The sequence below is a fragment of the Perissodus microlepis genome, chromosome 20 (assembly GCF_051167445.1).
Source record: "Perissodus microlepis isolate ML-2025 ecotype Zambia chromosome 20, ASM5116744v1, whole genome shotgun sequence".
Classification (NCBI taxonomy): domain Eukaryota; kingdom Metazoa; phylum Chordata; class Actinopteri; order Cichliformes; family Cichlidae; genus Perissodus; species Perissodus microlepis.
Window position 1 is genome coordinate 26,009,031 of NC_140480.1, and position 22,155 is coordinate 26,031,185.

Below are 22,155 nucleotides of genomic sequence, written 5' to 3' on the forward strand. Positions count from 1 at the left end.
AGGGTGGGGGTGGGAGGGGGCACAACCATGACTGTCTACAGCCAACTGTAAAACATGGTGGGGAGTCATGGTGCCATGGTTCAGGGCTGCATTTCAGCCAGTGATGTTGGGGTGATCTTATCAAATTTGTTTCATTTTGAATGCAGGAAAGTACAGTACTGTCAGGTTCTAACCCACTATACATTACCATGTGGAAAGCATCTGATTGGCAACAGCCTAATTTTTTATCACAAGAATATTTCAAAACACACCACCAATGTAGCAAAAACACACCTTGATAGGAAAACACACAGGGGATTAGTACCAGACATGATTTGGCCTCTCCAGAGCTCAGACCTCAGCATTACTGAAGCCATGTGGGATCATCTTGACAGAAAACAGAACAAAAGGCAGCCGACATCCAAAGAAGAGCTTTGGATGGATGTCCCACAAGAAGCCTGGAGATTACTTAATGAAAAACCTTTCATTTTGCCTGTGTTCAGGCATCATAAAGAAAAAAAAGATGGAGACTCTGTTTTTACCTCATATGCTGTATTTGTTTGATGTTTGCACATTTCATGAAATTGCTTCACCCACTTCTTATTTTCCCAGCAAAATATAGATACGAGCGATGGCTTGAGACTTTTGCACAGTACTGTAAATCAAATTACATTTATTTTTATAGAGGACAGCCAAATTTTATTTCTATTCATCACTTTTCAAGAATGGAAATGTCACCAAAAAACATATAACACACACACACACATATAATGCTGCATCCAAAACCAATTAAAAATGAACTGACATTTGAGTAGGTAGCAGTACAAACTGCGTTCAGTGTGCATTTCTGAACAGAAATGGGAAAAAATAAATATCAGTATGAAACAATAATTATTGTAACTTTTTTCAGAATTCCATGAGATGCCGACTAATGAACAGGGAAATGTGCTAAACGTCAGTTGTAAATTTATTTTTTAAAATACATTTCTGCATGCTAAAATAATGACACATCAGAAATAACAAAAATATACATAACATATACTCAAACGATAAAGCTGCACTTGCCATTCATTTTTCCGTATTGCATAGCTGTGAACAGAGGGGATACACTCAGGCCACCCTGTACAGTCAGAAACTGTATGCACAAATCTTGTGACAAATCGAATATCCACACTGCATTATTATTTTGAGTTAGGACATGTGACAATGTCTATGCAAGAAGCAAACTTTTTTTCAGCATTCATAAAGCTCCTGCAATGACAAAATTGGAGTTATTGCGGTTTAATAAGCAGTTCACTTGGTGGCAGCGGTGCGTTTTGGTAATCTGGGTCTACTCGGTGAGAATAAAGATAAACGTGCTCATTTTGAGGTAGCAAACTGAAAGGAAATGAATTTTTTTTTAACAAATATAACTGGTATCTAATCACTGTTTATTCAGCTCAAACATTCTATTTTATTTGGATTGAATAAATACTTGATTACTGTGTAGAACAAAGTGCACTGTCAACGATGGGGAATTACGTGTCTGTGGACATATTTTGACACAGGAATGCTAAAAACTTTGATCCCAACATCCAATCCATACAATGATTGTGCGAACCCTGTTATAATGACATGATTCACCTTTACCCCTTAGATATTGTGAACTCACACAAACATGTAAGAGCATATATTAAACTAAAATGGGTAAAAAAAAAAAAAAGTGGGAATGAGGAAAAAAAAAAATCAGTAACTTTATTATTATAAGGGGCTTAAACTGGAACTCATCAGACAATTCTACAGAAACTTTAATCCATACTGTATGACACTGATTTCTTTTGGCACACTCTTGGCTGCACTCTTACTCCTTCAGTTTGCTTTCAATGAAATCCTGAATCTTATTAATTTTCTCCTCTTGTTGGTCCAGGAGATCCATGATGATGCCCATGGGGGTCTTCTTTAGCCCAACACCCTCAATCTTGTTCTCCAGCCTGTTTTTCATGTTGCGAAGTCTCAAAGAGGCATGGATCAAGATTACTACGGGAAAAACAAGAGCAGCCTATTAATATTGTTTCAGTAAGGAGGGGATAGAATACATTTAAGTATAGCAAGGTTAATGTTTTTACTGAAACACATGTTGAAAATTGCCAAAACAAAATGTGATACTCCTGAAACGCAGACATTAAGCAGGTGTTAGGAAAGCTAAATCTTTTATTTCCATGTCAGACAGATACTGAATGCATGACATCAGCTAGTAAATGTGGTCCTGTCAACAACCCATAGCAACGAGTCAACACAAGCAGCAGTGGGCACTCCTCCTGGGAAGAATCAAACTGCCTCATCTGTCTGCCACAATGTTAGAGCTGCTACATTTGCTCGAGGAACCTAACCCACCAATTATCTGAACCACTCTGCTGATGGTCAGAGGCTAAAAATATTTAGAGAGAAGTAGCCTGTAATACTGACTTTATTTTACAATCCGCGTCAGCAGGAAATGCGCATCAGCAATTATGCACATACTGTTCAAATGCTTCAGTGACTCATCGCCAGTCTCCCTGGCAGTTTTCATTGCATAACCTTAGCCAGATGTTAGCAATATACTATAGGGAACGGTTTCAAGTCTGTACAAGTTGCGAAGTTCCAAAAGGTTCTTAATGTAACAAAGTTAGCACATGTTTCCCTTTCAAATGTCAAGAAACTGAGTGAACCAAAGAAAATTCCAAGCTTGATTAATCAGAATCTGAATACTTTTATAATCCCTAATGAATGTTTTTATGAGGAAAACTGCTCTATTAATGATATTAATTATCATAGAATGAGTCATTATTTTTTATATAAAATGACTAAGAGCTCAATTAATTCCAATATTATAAATTACAGGATAAACTGTGTTTTATTTTTAAAGTGAGTAACCAGTGTAACAGATAAAATCCGGTTAATATTAGAAAGACATTCACAATATCTTTATTGGGAAGATTTTAAGGGAGAATACAGATTTCAATCAGAGCTACTCCTAATAGCCAGAATTTTTCTGTTGTAGATACACTAACAAATATTCTTAGATATACAGCAGTCAGGCATAACATTATGACCACCTGGCTAATAGCATTTGCTGATCTGTTGAGGCCCTGACTTTAGGCCCTGAAGGTGTGTTATGGTATCTGGCACCAGGTGTTTGCAACAGATCCGTTAAGTCCTGTAAGTTTTGACGTGGGGCCTTCATGGATTCGACTTAATTGTCCAGCACATCCCACAGGTACTCAACCGGATTGATATCTGGGGAATTTAGATGCCAAGTCAACACCAAACTTGTTGTTATGCTCTTCAAAGGTTTCCTGAACTATTTTTACCCTATGGCAGGGCTCATTTTCCTGCGGAACGAGGCCACAGCCACAAAGGAATACCATTTTCATGAAAGGGTGTACATGGTCTACAGTAGTAGGTTCTTTACCTTACAGTAGTAGTGGACATGTTGATGTTCATTCATGAGATTCAAGCCTTACTATGGGGAATGTAAGAGCATTATCACCATAGAAATCTTGTGACAAGTGAGGTGAAACCATGCGCTCACTGGCTAATGCCTTTGGATCAACAAGTTATTGGCCAGTCAGCATATCCTGGATGCGCTTCCTTTCCTTTCTAGAATGCCCCATGGAGCAAAAAGCAGGTGACTTGTGAGTCTTTTGGATTTCAATACTGATGCTTTCTCTGCTACATGCGCTGAAAGTATTAGTAACCACTGAATTTGGAGCACATTCTGCTGGACAAACTGTTTAATGAAACAATTTCTAATTAACCCCAAGCTAAAACAAAAATAATAATTAACTGACGCTATAATCAAAAAGTAGTGTACTTGTAGTGTTGTGCTGGGTGTTGAGAAATTATCCAACATGGTGAATATCAAAATGAATGGAAAATGCTTGTGTAATATACTTACAGAGCAAAGGAAAGGTGATTCCAAAGATGAAGACCATGACTCCACCACAGAGTGAGAGCAGAAAGTAGCTGGTGACCATGACACCAATGACAAACAGAGTGGGGTTCTTCCTTTTGAAGTTCTTGATAGTGGCCTTATTTTCTCCTGCCCAGACTGATCCTGCAAAGACCAGTGCCACCACAGCTCCACCCAGGAACATGCCAAATGGATTCATGAACCTGAATATTGGAACACACACACAAAGGAAACTGAAATGCTGTGCATTAATTTCCCTACATATATAGTTGTGGTCAGAAGTTTACATACACTCATCATTAGCATGAATGTCAAGATAATCTGGGCTTGTAATGATTTATTTGAACTGTTCTCTTTTCCAGACTGGAATCATTGTACAGCAAACATCATTACTCCATCCTAAAAATAAATAAATATAACAGTTCAAAGAAATTATTAAAAACTTAAAATGACAGTGACATTCATGCTCATAATGAGTGTATGCAAAAATTCACATAGACACATATTATATATAATTTAAAATTCTTTTAAACAGCACAACCTGCTGGTGGCGGCAAAAATTAGTAACTACCACTTTGCTGTACAGCAAAAGCGGCAAGGCCTGCAAGAGGATGTCGACTCACGATTTCCACTACATCATCCTGCATTCAAACCAGCAGCTTGTATGCCGGAAACGGTAACAATGTTGGGCGGCCGACGGTCAAATTTAGCATAACTTTTAAATAAGGTTAATTTTACACAAGTTTTTACTGGATGTGTACGACATGCGTACAGTATAAAGCACCAGCTCAGCATTTAGGCCATCTAAAAACTTACTTCTTCTGAATGTTTTAAATGTTGTAAAGAGAGGAGTTGTAGGCCAAAAGAGGTTAAAACATCTATATGGCTAGTGACCATCTGACGACTGGAAAGATAGAAAAGAGCTTCACCGTATTAAACATTAGTAAACATAGCAACACAGTGCTAAATGCAACAAAAATAGCCTGTGTGGTCACAATGGGTGTGGATAAAAGGTATGCAAGAGAATTAAGCTCAGAGCAGCAGATGCTGGCCTGTCTGCGTTAGCCTGCTGTCAACCCAGGACTCACCCTACAATGAGGAAAACCACCATAGCCACGGCGAAGTAATTCGTCTGGTAGTACATCAGATTGCTGATCACTCTGTTGTTCCACTTTGCTAAGTCTCCGAAATCGGGCTTGGCAAATCGGTCCGTTCCGGGGAAAAAGTCGTCCCACGGTCTGAGGGGTGCGAGCTCCATTTTGGCTGCCATATCTTCGGCGTGTCGTTAAGCGACGCAAACAAACACAACACCACAGCACACGCTGCGTAATATTTTGACAGGTCAGCTGATCACCGTCAGCGGCCTGGAGGAGGTGGCAGTCCGAAAAGAGAAACGCTCTCGCGAGACTTTAAACGAGGCTCAGTCTCCAGCGGGTGTTAACGGGTTTAGGACTTGTGTTTATAAAGTGCAGCAGTGCCATTAAAAAAAAAGATAATTTTATTTTTGATTAGTTAGCACCTAATACCAAAAATTTTAATTCAATTATTAATACAATATATGCCTTATGCTTTGCTGTTTTGTCATCTTCCTTTATATGTATATAATTATAATCTTATTTAAATATATTTCTGTTCTGAATTTTGTTTTTTTCAGTGTTCAGTTAAATTCTCTAGTTTTTCTATTATCTGAGTCCACTGTAATCAGGGACATCACCAAGGGGGTCAGAGAGAGCACTGGCCACCCCCCAAAATTTGCCGCCTCCCCAGTGCAGCGGCCCTGACTGTTTTAACATCCTTTTCTCAGTCGATTAATAAGTTCTAATCTCTATTTTACTACGTGCATTCTCTCTATTGTTTGCTATAGCAATACTAATAATAATAATAATAATAATAATAATAATAATAATAATAATAATAATAATTACTAGGAAAAGAAACAGATTTAATGTAGGCTAAAACCACAAAAACATTGCATTATTTTAAATAGTGTACATGCTCTTTGGCAAATGCGGCATTTGTAATGTCCTCTATCTCAAATTGTGTTCAAATTATGAAACGCAGAAAGAGAAGAAGACATCACTGAATATTGCTATTCACCTATGGATAATTATTATCTCTATATATGGCTCTTCAAAGACATACAGATATGCACATATCTGTGGGGAAGGAACCTAATTTCTGAACCAGGAGAATTATATATCCCTGTATGCGCAGTCAGGAGTCGGGGCTGCAGCGCAGCTTTGACACTCGTGAACACAGTAGTCTCAATCGAGGACATGGGACCCTGAAAGTATGGCGGATGCCGAGGAGCCGTAAGTCGTAATTGATGGAAATTATTATTTTAACGTAGTTAAATGCTGCACCTTTGTCAGCAACCCAACATGCCTAAAGACAGTTTTATTTTTTTCTTTCAGGGAGAAGAAAAGAAGGCGAATAGAGGACCTAACTGAGAAGTTAGTGACGAATCTAAATAAAGGTCTCTGGCAGCAGGTTTGCGTTGCTAAGTGAGCAGCGACTGCTGGGCCAGCAGATATGATCAAATCAAACATTTTACCATGCACGCAGGACTTATTAACCCACCATTATATGTTTCTATAAATCATCCATGTAAAACGTGAATCCAGTTAAAGTCTAGAGTTTACTGCAAGGGTCAAAGTTGCATTGCTCAAATCAGCTTTCTTGCAAGACCTATTCGGTCTGTTACAGCCTTGTGTCTGCTTCATATCGCATGCATTTTGCTTGTAACCCCTATATTTTTCTATCTATATATATCACCCCTCACCTGGGTAATCACTGTCCTTGTAGTTAAATGCAACATGGATATGCAATCTTGAGACACTGATAGAGACCACTTATTATCTGCTCAACAACAAGCCTATACAGGAAATATAAGTGCTGTAATCTTAATGCTTTAGTAGATTGAGACCTGCTTTATGAATTTTATCTCTATCAGGTTTCTTAATATGAGAGTCCTGTTCATTTTGGCTGCTCTTTTTAGTCTTGAGATAAGTTAGAAGAAGTGTAAGCATAAATTGTGTTGTAATACAAGTCCAGTGCATCTTGTTGTGTTGTGTTGTTTGCCCAGAATGGCTGTAGATAGTGGACACAGAGATGGTGGCTGCGATTGGGATGGTCGTTGGAATCATGTGAAGAAGTTTTTGGAGCGACCTGGCCCGTTTACGCATCCTGACTTTGAGCCAAGCACTGAGGTTACATGGAAATGTTTTTTATGTGCATGCTTCATATATTTGACTGAATAAGCCAAACAAGATAAGGCTATAGCTGCACTGTGAGGTTAGAGGGTTTTTAAAAATCTTAAATACGATTCATTAAATATATAATATTTTTTTCATACCAGTCCCTGCATTTTTTGTTGGAAACATGCAAGATTCTGGTGATCGGAGCAGGAGGACTTGGTTGTGAGCTGCTGAAAAATCTGGTAGGAAATGGCAAGCTTGAATGCATGTTTTGTTAAGGTTCATCATCAAGTGTAAATCGAACAAATGCAAAGTCTTTTTAGTGGTTTAAATAAGTTCTTACATAGTCTTTCTTTGCTTTAGGCCTTGTCTGGGTTTCGCCTCATTCACGTGGTTGATATGGATACTATTGATGCGTCCAACCTCAACAGGCAGTTTCTTTTCAGGTAGGTTTTTAGCTTTTTTAAATTTCACCATGGTTTAATACCACACAAGTACTGATTATGCACAATGTTTCATATATAATCAAAACTGACCTGTCTCTACTTAGACCCAACGATGTTGGACGACCAAAGGCGGAAGTGGCTGCTGACTTTATTAACAGCCGTGTCCCGGGTTGTAAAGTTGTTCCGTATCCTTTTATTGACAATTTTCTTTAAAAACAACACGGACTGTGTTTACAATATATGACATTTACTGTGTGCTGCTATCATGTTATCACCTTATAAATAATCTGCAGTCACTTTAAAAAGATCCAAGACTGTGACGAGTCTTTCTACAGGCGTAAGTGTGCTTTTCTTATAACGTGTAAACTTTAGCAGGTCTTACTAAATAGACACCTGATAGTTTATTTTATTTTCAGAGTTCCACATCATCGTTTGTGGACTGGACTCCATCATTGCCAGACGCTGGATGAATGGGATGCTGGTACAAAATATAAATTAGTTGCAGTTTGTTTTTTGTTTTTGTTTTTTTTCCTTCAGGTTTTTGTTTACTCCCTTAAAGGGAGCAGCCAAAAGAAAGAGAGGAGTAATAATTGTTTAAGAATTAAAATAGTGTGTTATTCAAATTTTCAAGTACATTATGAGATAGTGTCATACTTGCAGTCAATGCTGCACTGTGTATGCTTTCTCTTCTGCTGATAAAACAGATTTATGTGTGCAATTTATGATTGATTTGACCTTTTATAGATCTCCCTCCTGAGCTATGAAGACGGAGTCCTGGATCCTAGCTCCATCATCCCGCTCATTGATGGAGGGACAGAGGGCTTTAAAGGAAATGCTCGTGTCATTCTGCCGGGAATGACTGCATGTATTGACTGCACTCTGGAGCTGTATCCGCCACAGGTACTGCTCCCTTTCCTACAGATATTGATTTTCTGGTTTCACCTTAAAGATTTGTATATATTTTTCTGTTTTTAGTGTGCTCTGTGACAGAATTGTCTGCCAGCCTATTAACTTTTTACAAAGTTACATCTGGTGTTGTGTTGAGTGTGTCTGGGTGTGAAAAAGCAGTTGTGGGGAACAGGTGGTCCCTAATATTCCAATCTGCAGCAACAGCTGTTTGTTTGTTGAGGCTGAAAAGAACTATTTTAATTTGGAGAAAACTGTCACATACATTCAGAGGATATAAAAAAAAACAGCACTTAAGTAAGGTAAATAGAGATTTAATGGTTAAACTGATGGTTTAACGGTTAAACAGCTGGTAGCTGTCTTAGTGTTGCTTAGTGCATTTTAATCCTCGTATGCTTTTATTGATACTTGAAGTTTATTATTGTTATAAGTCTTACTTACTTACCGGTGTGTTTTATGTGTTTTCCCTCTTCATATCTTTCTAATGGTATATTTTTATCTTTGTAAAATCATTATTCTTTAGTGGACTACTAAATATGTCCTGGCTATTCCGAATTCGCTTCATAGTACCAGGCCCATAGTAACAGCTTATAATGATCCTTTCAATGCCTTTTTTTTGCATAGCATTAAATAAACATTTGTGATCCACAGATTAATTTCCCCATGTGCACCATTGCTTCAATGCCAAGGCTGCCAGAACACTGCATCGAATATGCCAGAATCTTACAATGGCCCAAAGAAAAGCCATTTGGAGGTACGCTAATATATTGACTTGGTAACCAGTAACACGTCATATAACCTGCCTTTGTTAAAATGAATACTAAGAACATGGGTTGTCTAATAGAAACGAGCTTAGATGGAGACAATCCAGAGCACATCCAATGGGTGTTCGAAAGATCCAAAGAAAGAGCAGCAGAGTTTAACATTACAGGAGTGACATACAGACTGACTCAAGGTGAGCCTGGGAATCATTTGTTCAGCTCTATTGTGCTACATTTGAATCGTTATTAAAGTTGCATCTGTTTCTTATGTCACAGGTGTCGTGAAAAGGATCATTCCTGCTGTGGCATCGACTAATGCTGTTATTGCTGGTATGAAATTCAAACTTTTTAAGCTGGTAGCAGTGAAAGTGTTGTAATGTCTGGTGATGTAAAAGCAGCAAACGTTCCTTAATTAAACCTTTTGTAGTCAGTGTTACTTAAAAGTGACACACATGGCACACATGCAGTTGTTAAAATGATGGTATTGGGAGATGTAGCACTTGAAAAATGGTGGACATTTTTTAAACAACGTGTTTTGGTTTTTTAAACCTATTTAGACTTGCAGCTAACAGACAGCTAATTGCTCAGTTTTTAATACTGTGATCATTTACTACTGTACTTGGGTAGCTTGTTAACCTTAGATGCTAACTTTGCAGCTTAACTCGTTCACGTTTCATTCATTCACTTCTTTTGTTTTCTGTTTCTGTTCTTCGTAGCTGCCTGTGCAACAGAAGTTTTTAAGATTGCTACGAGGTTGGTTGTAAAAAGACATTTTGAGCCATTTATTGTAGTTAGCTGTTGATATATATATATTTTTTTTTAATCTTTCTCAACATAAACATCTCTTATTGTTTTTGGGTTTTTTTTTTTTTGTACCAGCGCCTATATCCCTTTGAATAATTACATGGTCTTCAATGACGTGGATGGACTGTACACCTACACATTCGAAGCAGAGCGAAAGGTTTGTTTTAGCTGTAACTGGCTTTTTGCCAGCTGTGTAATGTATGCTCACCGAGAATATTCAGTGTAATCTGAATTGTCATTGATTGACAGGAAAATTGCTCAGCTTGCAGCCAGGTGCCTCAAGATCTCCAGTTCCCTCCTTCTGCCAAATTACAGGAGGTTTTAGAGTACCTGACAGAGAACGCCTCTTTGTGAGTACTCAGGAAGAACATTCTGCTCACGGATTTTTGACACAAATAATGATCGCATTAAGATTTATTTCATTTCTTTCCCAGACAAATGAAATCCCCTGCTATCACCACAACTCTGGAAGGAAAGAATAAGACGCTGTATTTGCAGGTAATGTATTAAACCAATTCTGGGAGAAAAAAAAAATTCATGACTTGTATCGTATTATACACCACAGGTAACCTAGGATTGTATTTTTATTCTAGTCTGTTAAATCCATTGAAGAACGAACCAGGCCAAACCTCTGCAAAACTTTAAAAGGTAATAAGAAGCTGATAAGCTCAGATTCTTAGAGGCCATTAAAAGTTGCATCTATAACATGTGAATCATGCTTGTGTAATAAGTCTTTTTTTTTTTTTTTTCTGATGTAGAGCTGGGCTTGTCAGATGGACAGGAACTGGCTGTAGCTGATATCACCACACCCCAGACGGTCCTCTTCAAGCTCAATTTTACAGCTTGAACCTCCATTACTACAAGCAGCACTGATGCAACTGGATGCAAACTGGTCTCATGACAAAGTTACTGAGACTTTTCAGTAGCACATTTGATATAATAATGTAAATATGATCAGTAAGTTCTCACTTGTCAGATAGTGTTGATGCTATGTGAATAACATTGTTTTTCTATTAGTAATGTTGTTTACTACTTTGTCAGTTTGTCCTGTGTTGACCTACCCTGTAGCTACTTCCCCATCAAATTAAATAAAAATAATGATGTGCACTATACTCTAATAAAGTTTTATTATCATGTGAGACTACAGTTTCATCTCATTTATTTGATTTAGAAGTAAATGGCATTTTCTTTGGCAGCTTCTGGGTTTTAATTTGATGGATTTCTAACAACTGGATTAGATGACACCTATCACAGTATGTACATATGGTGCATTAAGCTTTTTAATCTAGAGGCAGTTGGATTGTCATGTGTTTTATGATTAATTCTATAACAACTGAAAAGTTAATATGAAATGCAAAAATTTGTCTAGTATGTTTATTTACGTTTTAACTCTCCCTAACTATGGAAGTGGTTGTTGTCTTTGTATCTTTCCAAATTCCCATGTAGTAGACAAACTAAGACATCAACACTCATCACTGAAGGGAGTTCACGCTCGTCTTTACCATTGGCTACTATTAACAGTACTAATAGCCTGGCAATAGGCTAACATTTGCAAATGAATGATTGCGCGAAAAAAGGTAACAGTCATATACCGTAAAACTCATTATGGCATTGATATAACAAAACAAACTGATAGCTGCTCCACTTAATCGTTATTCTTTAACTTAATCACTATCCCGTTTATTTTTTTTTGAAATCTCGGTTTACATTGTAACATCGTGGAAAGACTGTATAAATATATATTTGGGGATGTTTTACCCTTTGCAACCTATTAATTAAGAATATTCTTCAAACCTAAGAAGATAATATCCTGATAATATATTTGACAGTTTTTTTCTGGTTTAAAGACAAAAAAGGTGGAAACGAATAAAAAAAAAAAAAACACAGGACCCTGCCCTCCTCAGATGCAGTTTATCCTCTCCGTCCACTGTGTGACAGGATGTCGATACTCACTTTAAGCTTCTTATGGCGCTAATGAAAGTGGCCACATATTGCTCGGGAGACAGATGGCTTGTGTCTTGATTAAGATTTAATTTTCCTGACGGGAATAGCTGACAGGCTTGTCCCGCTGTGTTCACAGAGCAACACATCTCTCACATCGCATCCTGGCTGAAAGGTACAGTGTAACTCCGGGGAGAGCAGATGATGTGTGAAGGTGCAGCTTTTCACTTAGCCGGTGTGTTGACTGTAATCTATATCAGCTGCAGGCTCCCCCCCTTCTTCTTCCCTTTTCTCGCTCTGATTCGTGCCTCTTCATAAAGTGGAGAGTAACATTTGCAGCGAACTTTACCAACCTCGCTGAACCGATGTGATGCGCTTGCTTTTAACACCGACACTGATGATGACTTCAGCAGCGGTTCATTATACACATCAGTAACCCGAGCACAAGTAAGTAGGTGAATTAAGAATTTATCCATCAAGAAAAATTCAAATTCCAGAAGCAAAGCTGATGTAGATCGTGTATGTGAGATCGCATCACTAGCAGTGTTGGTTCAAATACTAAAAGGAAGAAAAAAACAAGTTGAGTGTATGAATATTTAGATATTCGTTTGTTTGTTTGTTTGTTTTCAGAAATGATGCATTAAAAGACACGACTTAAATGGAAAAAAGGGAAATTTCCCACACTAAACTAAAACTGATTGCCTGTATTGTAGTGCTTACTTTTCCCACACATTTTCTGTAGAACATCTTAAACTGTCTACTTGACAAATGAATTAAGAAAGTAATCCACAGTTAAATCAATGATGAAAATCATGCTATAATAGCTATAATTGGAGCCTTAAACTTTATATGAGGGGGTTTAGTGATGAATGAAAATGCCTCAAGCCATTTAGCACAATGATGCATTGCTTGATGCCACATTGCTCCTTATAATTTATTGCTGTAATTTGACATAAAAGTCCATGTCCCATTTTTTTTCCTGTGCCTCATGTGGAATACAGCTTGTTTTGGAGGAAGTGTTTAGCTTTGCACACAGAGCTGTTCACAGCTGAAAGGATAATCTCAGAAATGAGTGCAAGGACCTACTCTCATCTGCCTCTCATTAGGCTTTTGTTGGCATTTCTTTGATTTGCCTTGGCTTAGCTTGGTGATGTCAGAGTCATAATCGAGCAAATAGATTCTATGATCTGGAGGACCACTTGTCAGAGTGAGAATATATCAAAAGAGTTTAATATGGTATTTTTAATTTGTTTAAGGAAAATTGTCTCTTAAAGTTTGCATCAATATTTTTTTTGTGCAGACACTTGAAGATGAAGATGAACATAAGGACACAAGCATTACACTGGGGTCTCCTCCTTCTGTGTATAATGAGCCTCTGCATCCAGCTTGTGTCCAGTGGCAACCAAAGCTCCCGAGGAAAGACAGGTAAGACCCAACCAGACCATTGGCACCCCCAGAGGAACTCATTATGGCTTTTTGGTCACTATTGTGTTGGTCTGGTACACAGTTAAAGGCCCAGTGCCACCCTAAGGCATAAGTGCTAAACCCTCACAGACTTAATTGTTGTCATCTGGTAAGGAATTGGAGGCTGCGCATGCTCAAATACAATAATATTTCATACTGTTGTGAGTGGGACTTGTTATTCCACATTCTTATTTTCTTCATCACAAAAACAGCCATAGAGAGTAACTGCCTTATTTGAACATCTTCCAGTCTTTACCGTTTAGAAAGAAGAAAAAGCAGTTGTCAGATTCTTGCTCTGCTCTTAACACAAGCATAATTGGGAAAAAATTGAAGTTAAAGTATTACAAACAAATAAAGTAAGTCTTATATGGTATATGTTTTTAATGCCTATTTAAAGTCTTTTTTTTTTGTTGTTTGTAATGTTAGGGTATAACATCCCAACACGTTGGACTACTGGTAGTTCAAAATCTGCGGAAATGCAGACTTGTGGAAAGTTTGCATAAAGGGATCCAAATGTCTGATAGGAGAGAGCTCCCATGCACTTGATGATTTCAAATTGGGACAGTCCTAAACCTCTCACGGTCTGAGCAGGAAGGTGCATCAAAGCCTGTGAGTCTGTGAGTGTAGAGACTGGGACTAGGCTAAGCTTTTGCAACAAGATCCAGAGAAACATTTTTGCTATTTTATTTTTTTTTTTTTTTAGATGTAAATATGTTTTCATGTCATATATACAGAGCTTCATGGTATGTCTTCAGAGTTCTAAAGTAGTGATTCTGTAGAACATTCCCTCCTGAGGTTATGAATTCGTTAAACCATATCAGCCTACTGTAGTTTGACCAATTTCCAACCTAGAGGTCAGACCCCTCTAAGTGGTCAAATGTGTGGTTTGTGAAACATATTAGATTTTATTTCATTTTAAGATTATGCTATAACATTAATAGTCATGTAAACAAAGATTACAATTAGTCTTTTTTTATGATAGCAGATCATGGATCTGACCAGGTACAAGCAGCCAATTATACAGTTGAACTGCCACATAGAAACTGTTTTTGTGAGGGCTCAAATGCAGAAATGATTGGGAAGCACTACTTGAATCAAATTTTTAAGCTTATACAGTGTTATTCAATATGATGTAACAAAGAAGTAACTATTAACCTCTAGCTGTCAGACAAATGCGGCTGAATAAAAAGGGCATATTTGTGACTGAAATGCTATGGAGTAGAAGTCCAGTCCAGAAGAAAATGGATACATTTCAGTGAAGTATATGAATTTCTACTTAAGAAAATACACTCACAAACAACTGCAATGTTAAGCCCTGAACCCATCTCTATGTTTTGAATAATTTTGCATTTGGCATGAGTGCTTTAATTGTAGTCTGATTTAAAACACTGTTTAATTATGAATTTCCAAATCCTGCAGGTATTGTTGGCCATGGAGCCAGCCTGGCACCTCAGTTCAAAATTAGCAATATTCATGCCTTTTTTGTAGGCTTGTTTCTCCTGCTCTCTAGCACCCCTTAAACTGGAAGTTCAGTTTTAAGTGCAGCAGAATGACTCATCACTGATAATCCCTAAAAGCAGCATTCCTTTATGCAGATTTCTGTGCAGAGATGCAGATGCTGCTTTGAAATGTCTGCTCGTGTTCTTTATTATGCTAATTTCTGATAATGTGAAACATGAAATTAGCTTACTGAACATAATGATAATTGCTGCTAATATGTTTGCAGCATTTGAAACCCCATCCCCCTGCCTGGTGCATGAGTGCTGGTGCATTTCCTCCACTTGGTGGTGCTGTAGCTTCAAAAACAGCAAAATTAGGTTTAATCAATAAGAACTAAACTGTTTTCCAACTGTACCAAAAGATTAGATCTCAGACGTCATTAAGCCTAGAAGTGATTGCCTATAATTCTGTCATTTTTAAAAGAGTAAAATCAGCCAGGCTGCCGCAACCTGCACGCAAAACTCAGCGCAGAAGATTGGTATCATTCCCTTCAAAATTTCTTTCTCAGGGTCATCACAGGAGAGGACAGGGACTTGTGAAGTGGTTGCTGCTCATCGCTGCTGCAACAAGAACAAAATTGAAGAACGCTCTCAAACTGTCAAGTGCTCCTGCTTCCCAGGACAGGTAGCGGGGACAACAAGGGCTCTGCCCTCTTGTGTTGAAGGTAATATTACTAGGACCCTCTTTCAGCTCTCTTAAACTGAAATATTTCCTCATGACATGCATGTATTACAGGTCAGAGTAGAGTTAGTTTCACTGGAGTCCACTAATACTGAGGCATTTAAGAATCATAAGAGTGTGACATTTGACTGAGATGCTTTTTCCAAACAAGGCCTTTTTTGAAGTCCTTTTGTCTATAAAGTGACCTTTTGCTGTGTTCGTCTCCCCCTCCAGCCTCTATTGTGCGACAGAAATGGTGGTGTAAAATGGAGCCGTGTCTGCAGGGGGAGGAGTGCAGAGTCCTCCCTGACCTCACTGGCTGGTCATGCATCTCTGGAAATAAAGTGAAGACCACAAAGGTGAGCAGAGGGCCTGCAATAGTCTGAGGTTACATCGACACAATAACTTTTTTCATCTTAAAACAATGTTTTAAACATTATTCACCCAAATCAATATTTTAGTACAAAATCAATTTCACTTAATGCATGCATACTTGTATCACACTGCTTAGTTATATACATACTGGATATGTTTTTTGCTGGTGTAAACAGGAAGCAGAGGATTCAGAGGAAAAAACCAATGGCAAAAAGTTGCTTTGACTGATAATGAAATCAGTCCAATGATAATGAAACTGTTACAGAAAGTTGTCGCAAACCTAATATGGTAATGTAAAAATTAGTCCATCTTTAGTGGAAGCCATACCAAGGAAAGATCCATCCATCCATCCATCCATCCATCTTCTTCTGCTTATCCAATTTAGTGTTGCGGGAGACCCCACATATGAAGGATGAAATCCTATTATTTTGGGCTAACTGTAATATTTTGACTTAATTTAGTGATGAAAAAACCCACTCAGTAAGTGTACATCTATAATATTGTTTCTGCCAGTTTAGGACTATTCATAGTTCTGGAATTTACAAACTAAAACTGAGTCTGTAATGTCTATCTATGTTCTTAGTCATCCAGCCATGCTAGTCTTCAGCGTTTGAAAAGAAGGCAGCCGGACTGATTCTGTATTATTTCCCAAAATCTACATTTACAGCTCTGTAGAGAATGAACTAGTTTGGACATGAGCCCTAGCGGTTGTAAAAATTACATATTTTAAACTGAAAATAGATTAGTGTGGGTGCACCCAGAGTCACAGTGGAAGCAGCCCTACAAAAGAAATAACACATAGTGACTTTAATTTCATACATGGTATTTATAGATGCTTAAATACAGTCACACAAAAAAATCTTCTCCATTTTCACTGTTCACTTTCATGCAAACAGGGTCTGACAAACTTGTGAACGCTCATCATAAAGCTTTATTTTAGTAAGCACTCCTTTGATGCTCAAAGATTCCACAATCAAGCATAATCACTGCTCCCAGGCCCATATCAACCCCTTTGCTTGCACCAGGCACAGTGGGCTCAGAAACCCTAATTCTATAATCTGGTGAATGATGGGGCCAAGAGGACAAACATGAAATAAGCTGTGAACTAATACCAAAGCAGTAAAACCCATGTAATTAAATCTGACGACCAAAGGAAACCCCACTGTATTCAAATAAATAAATAAATAATTAAAATGCACATTCTCAGAAGTTGCCTTTTTGATCAGCTGTATTCTATAAATGATTCATAGTAGAGAATATTTTATAGTGAGACAGGAAAAGTGAACACAGGCAGCATATAGAAAGTGATCACTGTCTACAGAAGTCATGTGATCATCAGATTATACTCCCAACAGAATAGAACAAAAGCACATACTTTTGTCCTTTTTGCTAACCCCTGCATTTGTTACTGTCACTGAGCTTTTTGAGCCTTTTGCTCACAGATCGGGCATACAGTTTAAAACACTTTACTGGCTGCTTTACTTTACACAGTAAATAAAAACACACTGCTCACTTCTGGTTTAGCACTGTGGATTTTGCTGTGGAAATTAACGGCTGTCTCAAATAGATTTTTATCAGCAATATGTAGTGTACGCTAATGAATTTGCTTCCTTGTTCACTCATTCACTTCTCTGCATCTAATGGATGCTTAATAGCTTAGTAAGCAGTAAATTGAAATTATGCGTACTTAACATAATTTTACATCATCATTGACAGCTGTTTGCAAATTCTTGAGATAGAGAGTATTTCTCTTATCGCAGCACCACACGCTTTCTTAGAATTTGGAGAAATTCAATCCCTCACAAGCTATTACAGATACTCAGCTATGATTGGGGTAATGAGTGGAGTTTAACGAGGGATAGACTGAAAATAGAACAAATTCGACAGTATTTAACTTTCTTTTCAGATGTACTGAAATCATTGTGATGGAGAAAAATCAAAATGTAATTTTCTTTTTTTCATTTATGTTTCATTTTCAGGTGACACGGTAGCAAGACAGAAGCTCCAGCTAATCAGTGCAAGCCCATACTGGTCTGCCTCGGTCAACTTAAATAACATTACACTGTGAGGATAGTGAATGCCCCGTCAGATGGAGCACAGAACAATATAGATTTAATTAGATATGGCTCAGCTTTGCAGAAAATCATCATTTTAATTTGCTTTGTCTTGGAACAATTTTGGTTTGTGTTAATGCCATGGCGTAGAGAATCTATTAGCAATTGACCTGGGATAAAATGATGCAGTACCTTTTCCAATCCAAATGAACAGCTTTTGCAAAAGTCTATCATTGTGTTTTGTGCTTGATATTCTGGGCACATTGTGATGCACTCAATCAAAGTTTGGATGGGTCTGCTGGCAGACACTTAAAAAGAGATTTTGTGGATTTTCAGGAGGCAGAATGTGAATCCAGTCAGTGGCCTGTGACTCTCTCAAAGCAGAAGCCAACAAATTCCAAGAAATTTATTATTATATAGCATTTGTAGACAACCCTGTCTCTTAACTTACTCTGAGTTTCATATGAGGTCAGCTCCCTTTCCACAAAGAAGCACACACACACACACACACACACACACACACACAAAGGCTGCTTTTTGACTCCACTGGTTGGACGGGCCACCACCTGCAAGGCTGTGATGGCATGCACACAAGTATGAAGCTCTGATGCAAAACAAGGACTGTTTGAAATGCTAATCATGGGGAGAAAGGGGAGAGAAAAGAGAAGAGGTTCTTCTTCACTGCTGAGAGTCTTTACATCATGCTTTTTTTTGTTTCTGTTTGTGCTCCTGTGGAGGGGACTATGCTTATAGTAATGATGGGAAACACTGACAGTTCTCTGCCTTGAAGCAAATCGTAGCCACTAACACAACACAATGTTTACCTTTATTACCACTTCATCACTTGTCCTCTTTATATAAATAATATTCCTTCTGGACCCACCTCGATTGCCTCTCTTTTATCTCTTGAGTTCAGGCAGATACTTTGCAATTTACCTTTGAAATGAAGGGACCAAAAAAATGAAAATAAAAACACAAATACAGCAGCTGCAAATCATTCCAACTTCCAGCATTAGACTTGCATGCATAACATCCGCTGCAAGTTGAAAGCAGCTGAACTCAACATAAGACGTTTATGCATGATTTATATTTTACATATTATTGTTTTAGTACTGACAAGAGTCTTCACTGAAAGGTCTGAAATTCAAGTGTTTACACGTTGGCTACCTTTGTAAGCGTTCAGGTTTAATTCTTCCTTAACTCTTGCAGTGCTGTGAATTCATTTTACGGGATGCAATATGTAAATCTAAGATCATGTAGCGATACAGTATTCAATCACGCTGGATGTTTTTTACTGGTTTTAGATGACAGTAGTATCTCATGGAATCTGTAGTTCAAAAGTTCATCTCCTTTGTGTTTCTTCTTTTTCCTGGAAATTGTTTTTATAGCTCAGAAAATAATTCAGAGGATAGCAGTGAGAATAGAAACATAGGGCCTTTGCAATGCTTTCCAGATGTAGATTATTATATGCATACATCTTAAGCAATGAATGTCGCAGACAGAGCGCCATATGCCATGTTTATGTTGATATCATCGAGGTATATAGGGAATTCCACCTTTCTTTCTTCCTCAAATTGTTCTTTTTTCATGAACTTGCACTTAAATGTGCCTGATGGGACGTTTTGAGATTCTTCTGATTTTGAGATTTAGATTTCTTTATTTGTGACACAAAACCCTTCCTCTAAATCACTCTAAATGTGATATGCTTTTGAGTATTTTGTAGGTTGACTGGCTAGTTTTTAACCATTCTGACAGCAGTATTGCAAAACTGCAGACCTTGTAAACTTGTCTGACATAGTTAGGACAAAGTAGGGTGATGGTGCTTTAACATTTGCACTGTTTAGGTATAAAAAGTATAGGTGCAATAACAGAAACCATTTAAAATGTAATGCAATCCATTGTACAACTGTTGTATATGGCTATACTGAATGAATATACTATACAGTCGTGTTGGGATTTAGTGCATTTGTTCAAGATATACAAAAGAGTCCTACAGTGATCTGCAATATTTATTTGTTTAATTTAGCTGCACGTATAACTCAAAAACTCCAAACATTCTGTGGTAGTAAACACAGTATCATGGGGATTTTGGAGTGTCAGACTGACAATATATGCAATCAGAAACTACTACCTCAGGCATTAGAAACAGAAATTATCGTTGCAGTCACAACAGTTTTTAATAATTTGTCACTCTTGATTTTGTTCAATTTTGACAGCCGACGCTTCTCTCAGTGATGCAAACTCTGGGAATAAACCAAAAAATATTTATTTACTCTCAAACCCTTCAGAAATATGGATTGTGAACGCTATCTTGTTAAAGATGCTTCTCAGTGACTGATTTAACTCCTCAGGCTTGAACTGAAATTGAAGTTTACTCACAGAAAGATCACTGGAAGTTAAACCAAGGAGCTGGTTGAGTCCCACGGGAGTCTTTTCACTGTTCTTGCTCATTGAACCACATTGTACTTTTTGAATTTAAAATAAAATTGTATTTTTAAAGTTCCATAATTCCCAAACTGCTCTTGAACTGTTTGTGAATAAATATTTAGAATGACCAGGAACTAAAATGGAAAAAAAGACACATCCGCTGGGAATCCCTACAATCTGCTGCATCTGTACTTTTTTAGAAAATATACAGATTATAACATAATGTTTTGTCACGTACTGTTTGGTCATATTTTGTGAAGTAAGAGATTTGGTTTTTAAAAATTTCAACAGGAACTAACTTAGTGTAAAAAAAAGTTTGAAGTAGGGAACAGTACTTTATACCCCAGGGGGTTTTATGTCAACGGTGACAGCACACATCCTCAAATTTCTGCCTATATTCCTAAAATACCAGTAGCACTCACAGCTTTATTTTCTCTGATATATTTTCAAAGGAGCTGGTGTGACATTCATTAAGTAACTTTCAGATGTGTCTCAGATAAACTGTGATTCATACACACACTCACACAGGGTCTTAGGAAATTTCAGCGCTGCTTGATTACCTCTTATCTGAATAAGTAAAGTAAAGTCAGTCACTTTATCGCTATGCTTTTTCACAAATTAAGTCGAAGCTCTCTCGGCACCTGCCATCAAAACAAGAATCACATCCCCCCCAAAATAAAAATGAAAGCAGCCAAATGAGTTAATTAAGGCGGGTGTTATAGGATCTACACTCTTAGATGGGAGTAGCTGCACACACGAAATAAATGCTTTAAAAGCTGAGGCAAATAATCAGAAAATTATAACAGATGAGAGGATTAAAGATCCACAAGATGAGGGGGAAAAAGTAACCTCACTTTTGAGATGTTATTCCAAAGGAGTAAGAGAAAGCTCGAGCATTTCTTTACACTTGATTCTCACAATTCAAACCAGACTCACAAATAACATGTTTCTGACAGCTTATATGATGGGAGTTTCCGGATGATATGTGACGGGGAACATTTCCTCTCTTGTGGCTGTCTGTTGGGGACAGTAGTTCATGTTCACTAATAGAAAATAAACTGTCCTGAGGCTCATGAAAAACATAATGGAAACACTGTTCTATTCCCCTTTAACAACTTTCACCTCATCTAGAGTTGACAGTTATAATAAAAAATGTAAACACACTTCTCATTCTCTGTGTATAACTGCAGAGTGTGTGTGTTTGTGTGTGTGTAAACTGAATTAGCCTTCTTTAATAAGAGACAGCTATACAGTAAAGGCGACTTAAAGCAATGGTCTCAATGTAGTCTGGTCACAGCTCGAAGCTTCCATCTATTTGCTGTGTCGTTATGCAGACATACTATCTCCAAAAGAGATTATATTTGTGCTTAATTAAAACAGACAGCTGAACAATTACACTTTAATGAACAAACATTAATTGGACACAATTAATGTTATCAGCTGTGTGTGATGTATAGGCCTTTATGCCTCTTGGCTGCATGCTGCAGTATAGACTGTTATGCACCCATAGTGAGAATAGAGAATTACACTGGTGATGCTGATGCACTGTGTCGGGGGTATAACTTTCTTATTTGCAGGTTTTATTTCTGAGAAGGAAGGTGGAAAAATCATCTACTGGATTTCACTTTGTCATTGCTTGAACCCAAGTGATAATAAGACTTCACTTCACTCAATTACAAGTTGCCAGTCAAATTTTGTTTCTCAAAAATC

General features: G+C 37.7%; 3 protein-coding genes across 4 annotated transcripts; 2 read left to right on the forward strand and 1 right to left on the reverse strand.

Moving 5' to 3' along the window:
- Positions 1-510: 510 nt before the first annotated feature.
- LOC146364657 (PRA1 family protein 3-like) lies at positions 511-5,250 on the reverse strand. The gene is made up of 3 exons (XM_084916575.1): positions 4,999-5,250; positions 3,896-4,113; positions 511-1,995 (listed from the first exon to the last, which is right to left on the reverse strand). Exons 1-3 carry the CDS (start codon positions 5,178-5,180, stop codon positions 1,820-1,822), a joined length of 576 nt encoding a protein of 191 aa, XP_084772701.1. The 5' UTR covers positions 5,181-5,250; the 3' UTR covers positions 511-1,819.
- An 883-nt stretch (positions 5,251-6,133) lies between these two features.
- On the forward strand, positions 6,134-11,163 carry LOC146364658 (NEDD8-activating enzyme E1 catalytic subunit-like). Of its 2 annotated transcripts, none has more exons than XM_084917960.1 (18): positions 6,134-6,222; positions 6,325-6,363; positions 6,996-7,119; positions 7,269-7,349; positions 7,471-7,553; positions 7,658-7,738; positions 7,847-7,890; positions 7,970-8,034; positions 8,298-8,453; positions 9,111-9,213; positions 9,304-9,414; positions 9,497-9,550; positions 9,937-9,973; positions 10,100-10,181; positions 10,274-10,374; positions 10,459-10,522; positions 10,618-10,672; positions 10,783-11,163. In XM_084917960.1, the coding sequence occupies exons 1-18, from the start codon at positions 6,203-6,205 to the stop codon at positions 10,869-10,871; spliced, it is 1,389 nt and encodes a 462-aa protein (XP_084774086.1). In that variant the 5' UTR covers positions 6,134-6,202; the 3' UTR covers positions 10,872-11,163. The 2 variants fall into 2 exon arrangements, with proteins under 2 accessions (XP_084774086.1, XP_084774087.1); XM_084917961.1 differs by having other exon boundaries at positions 6,173-6,222; positions 6,325-6,386.
- Positions 11,164-12,017: 854 nt separating this feature from the next.
- On the forward strand, positions 12,018-20,516 carry LOC146364659 (chemokine-like protein TAFA-4). Its single transcript, XM_084918049.1, has 5 exons — positions 12,018-12,412; positions 13,266-13,390; positions 15,438-15,593; positions 15,824-15,948; positions 17,944-20,516. Exons 2-5 carry the CDS (start codon positions 13,276-13,278, stop codon positions 17,953-17,955), a joined length of 408 nt encoding a protein of 135 aa, XP_084774175.1. The 5' UTR covers positions 12,018-12,412; positions 13,266-13,275; the 3' UTR covers positions 17,956-20,516.
- The last annotated feature ends 1,639 nt before the right edge of the window (positions 20,517-22,155 follow it).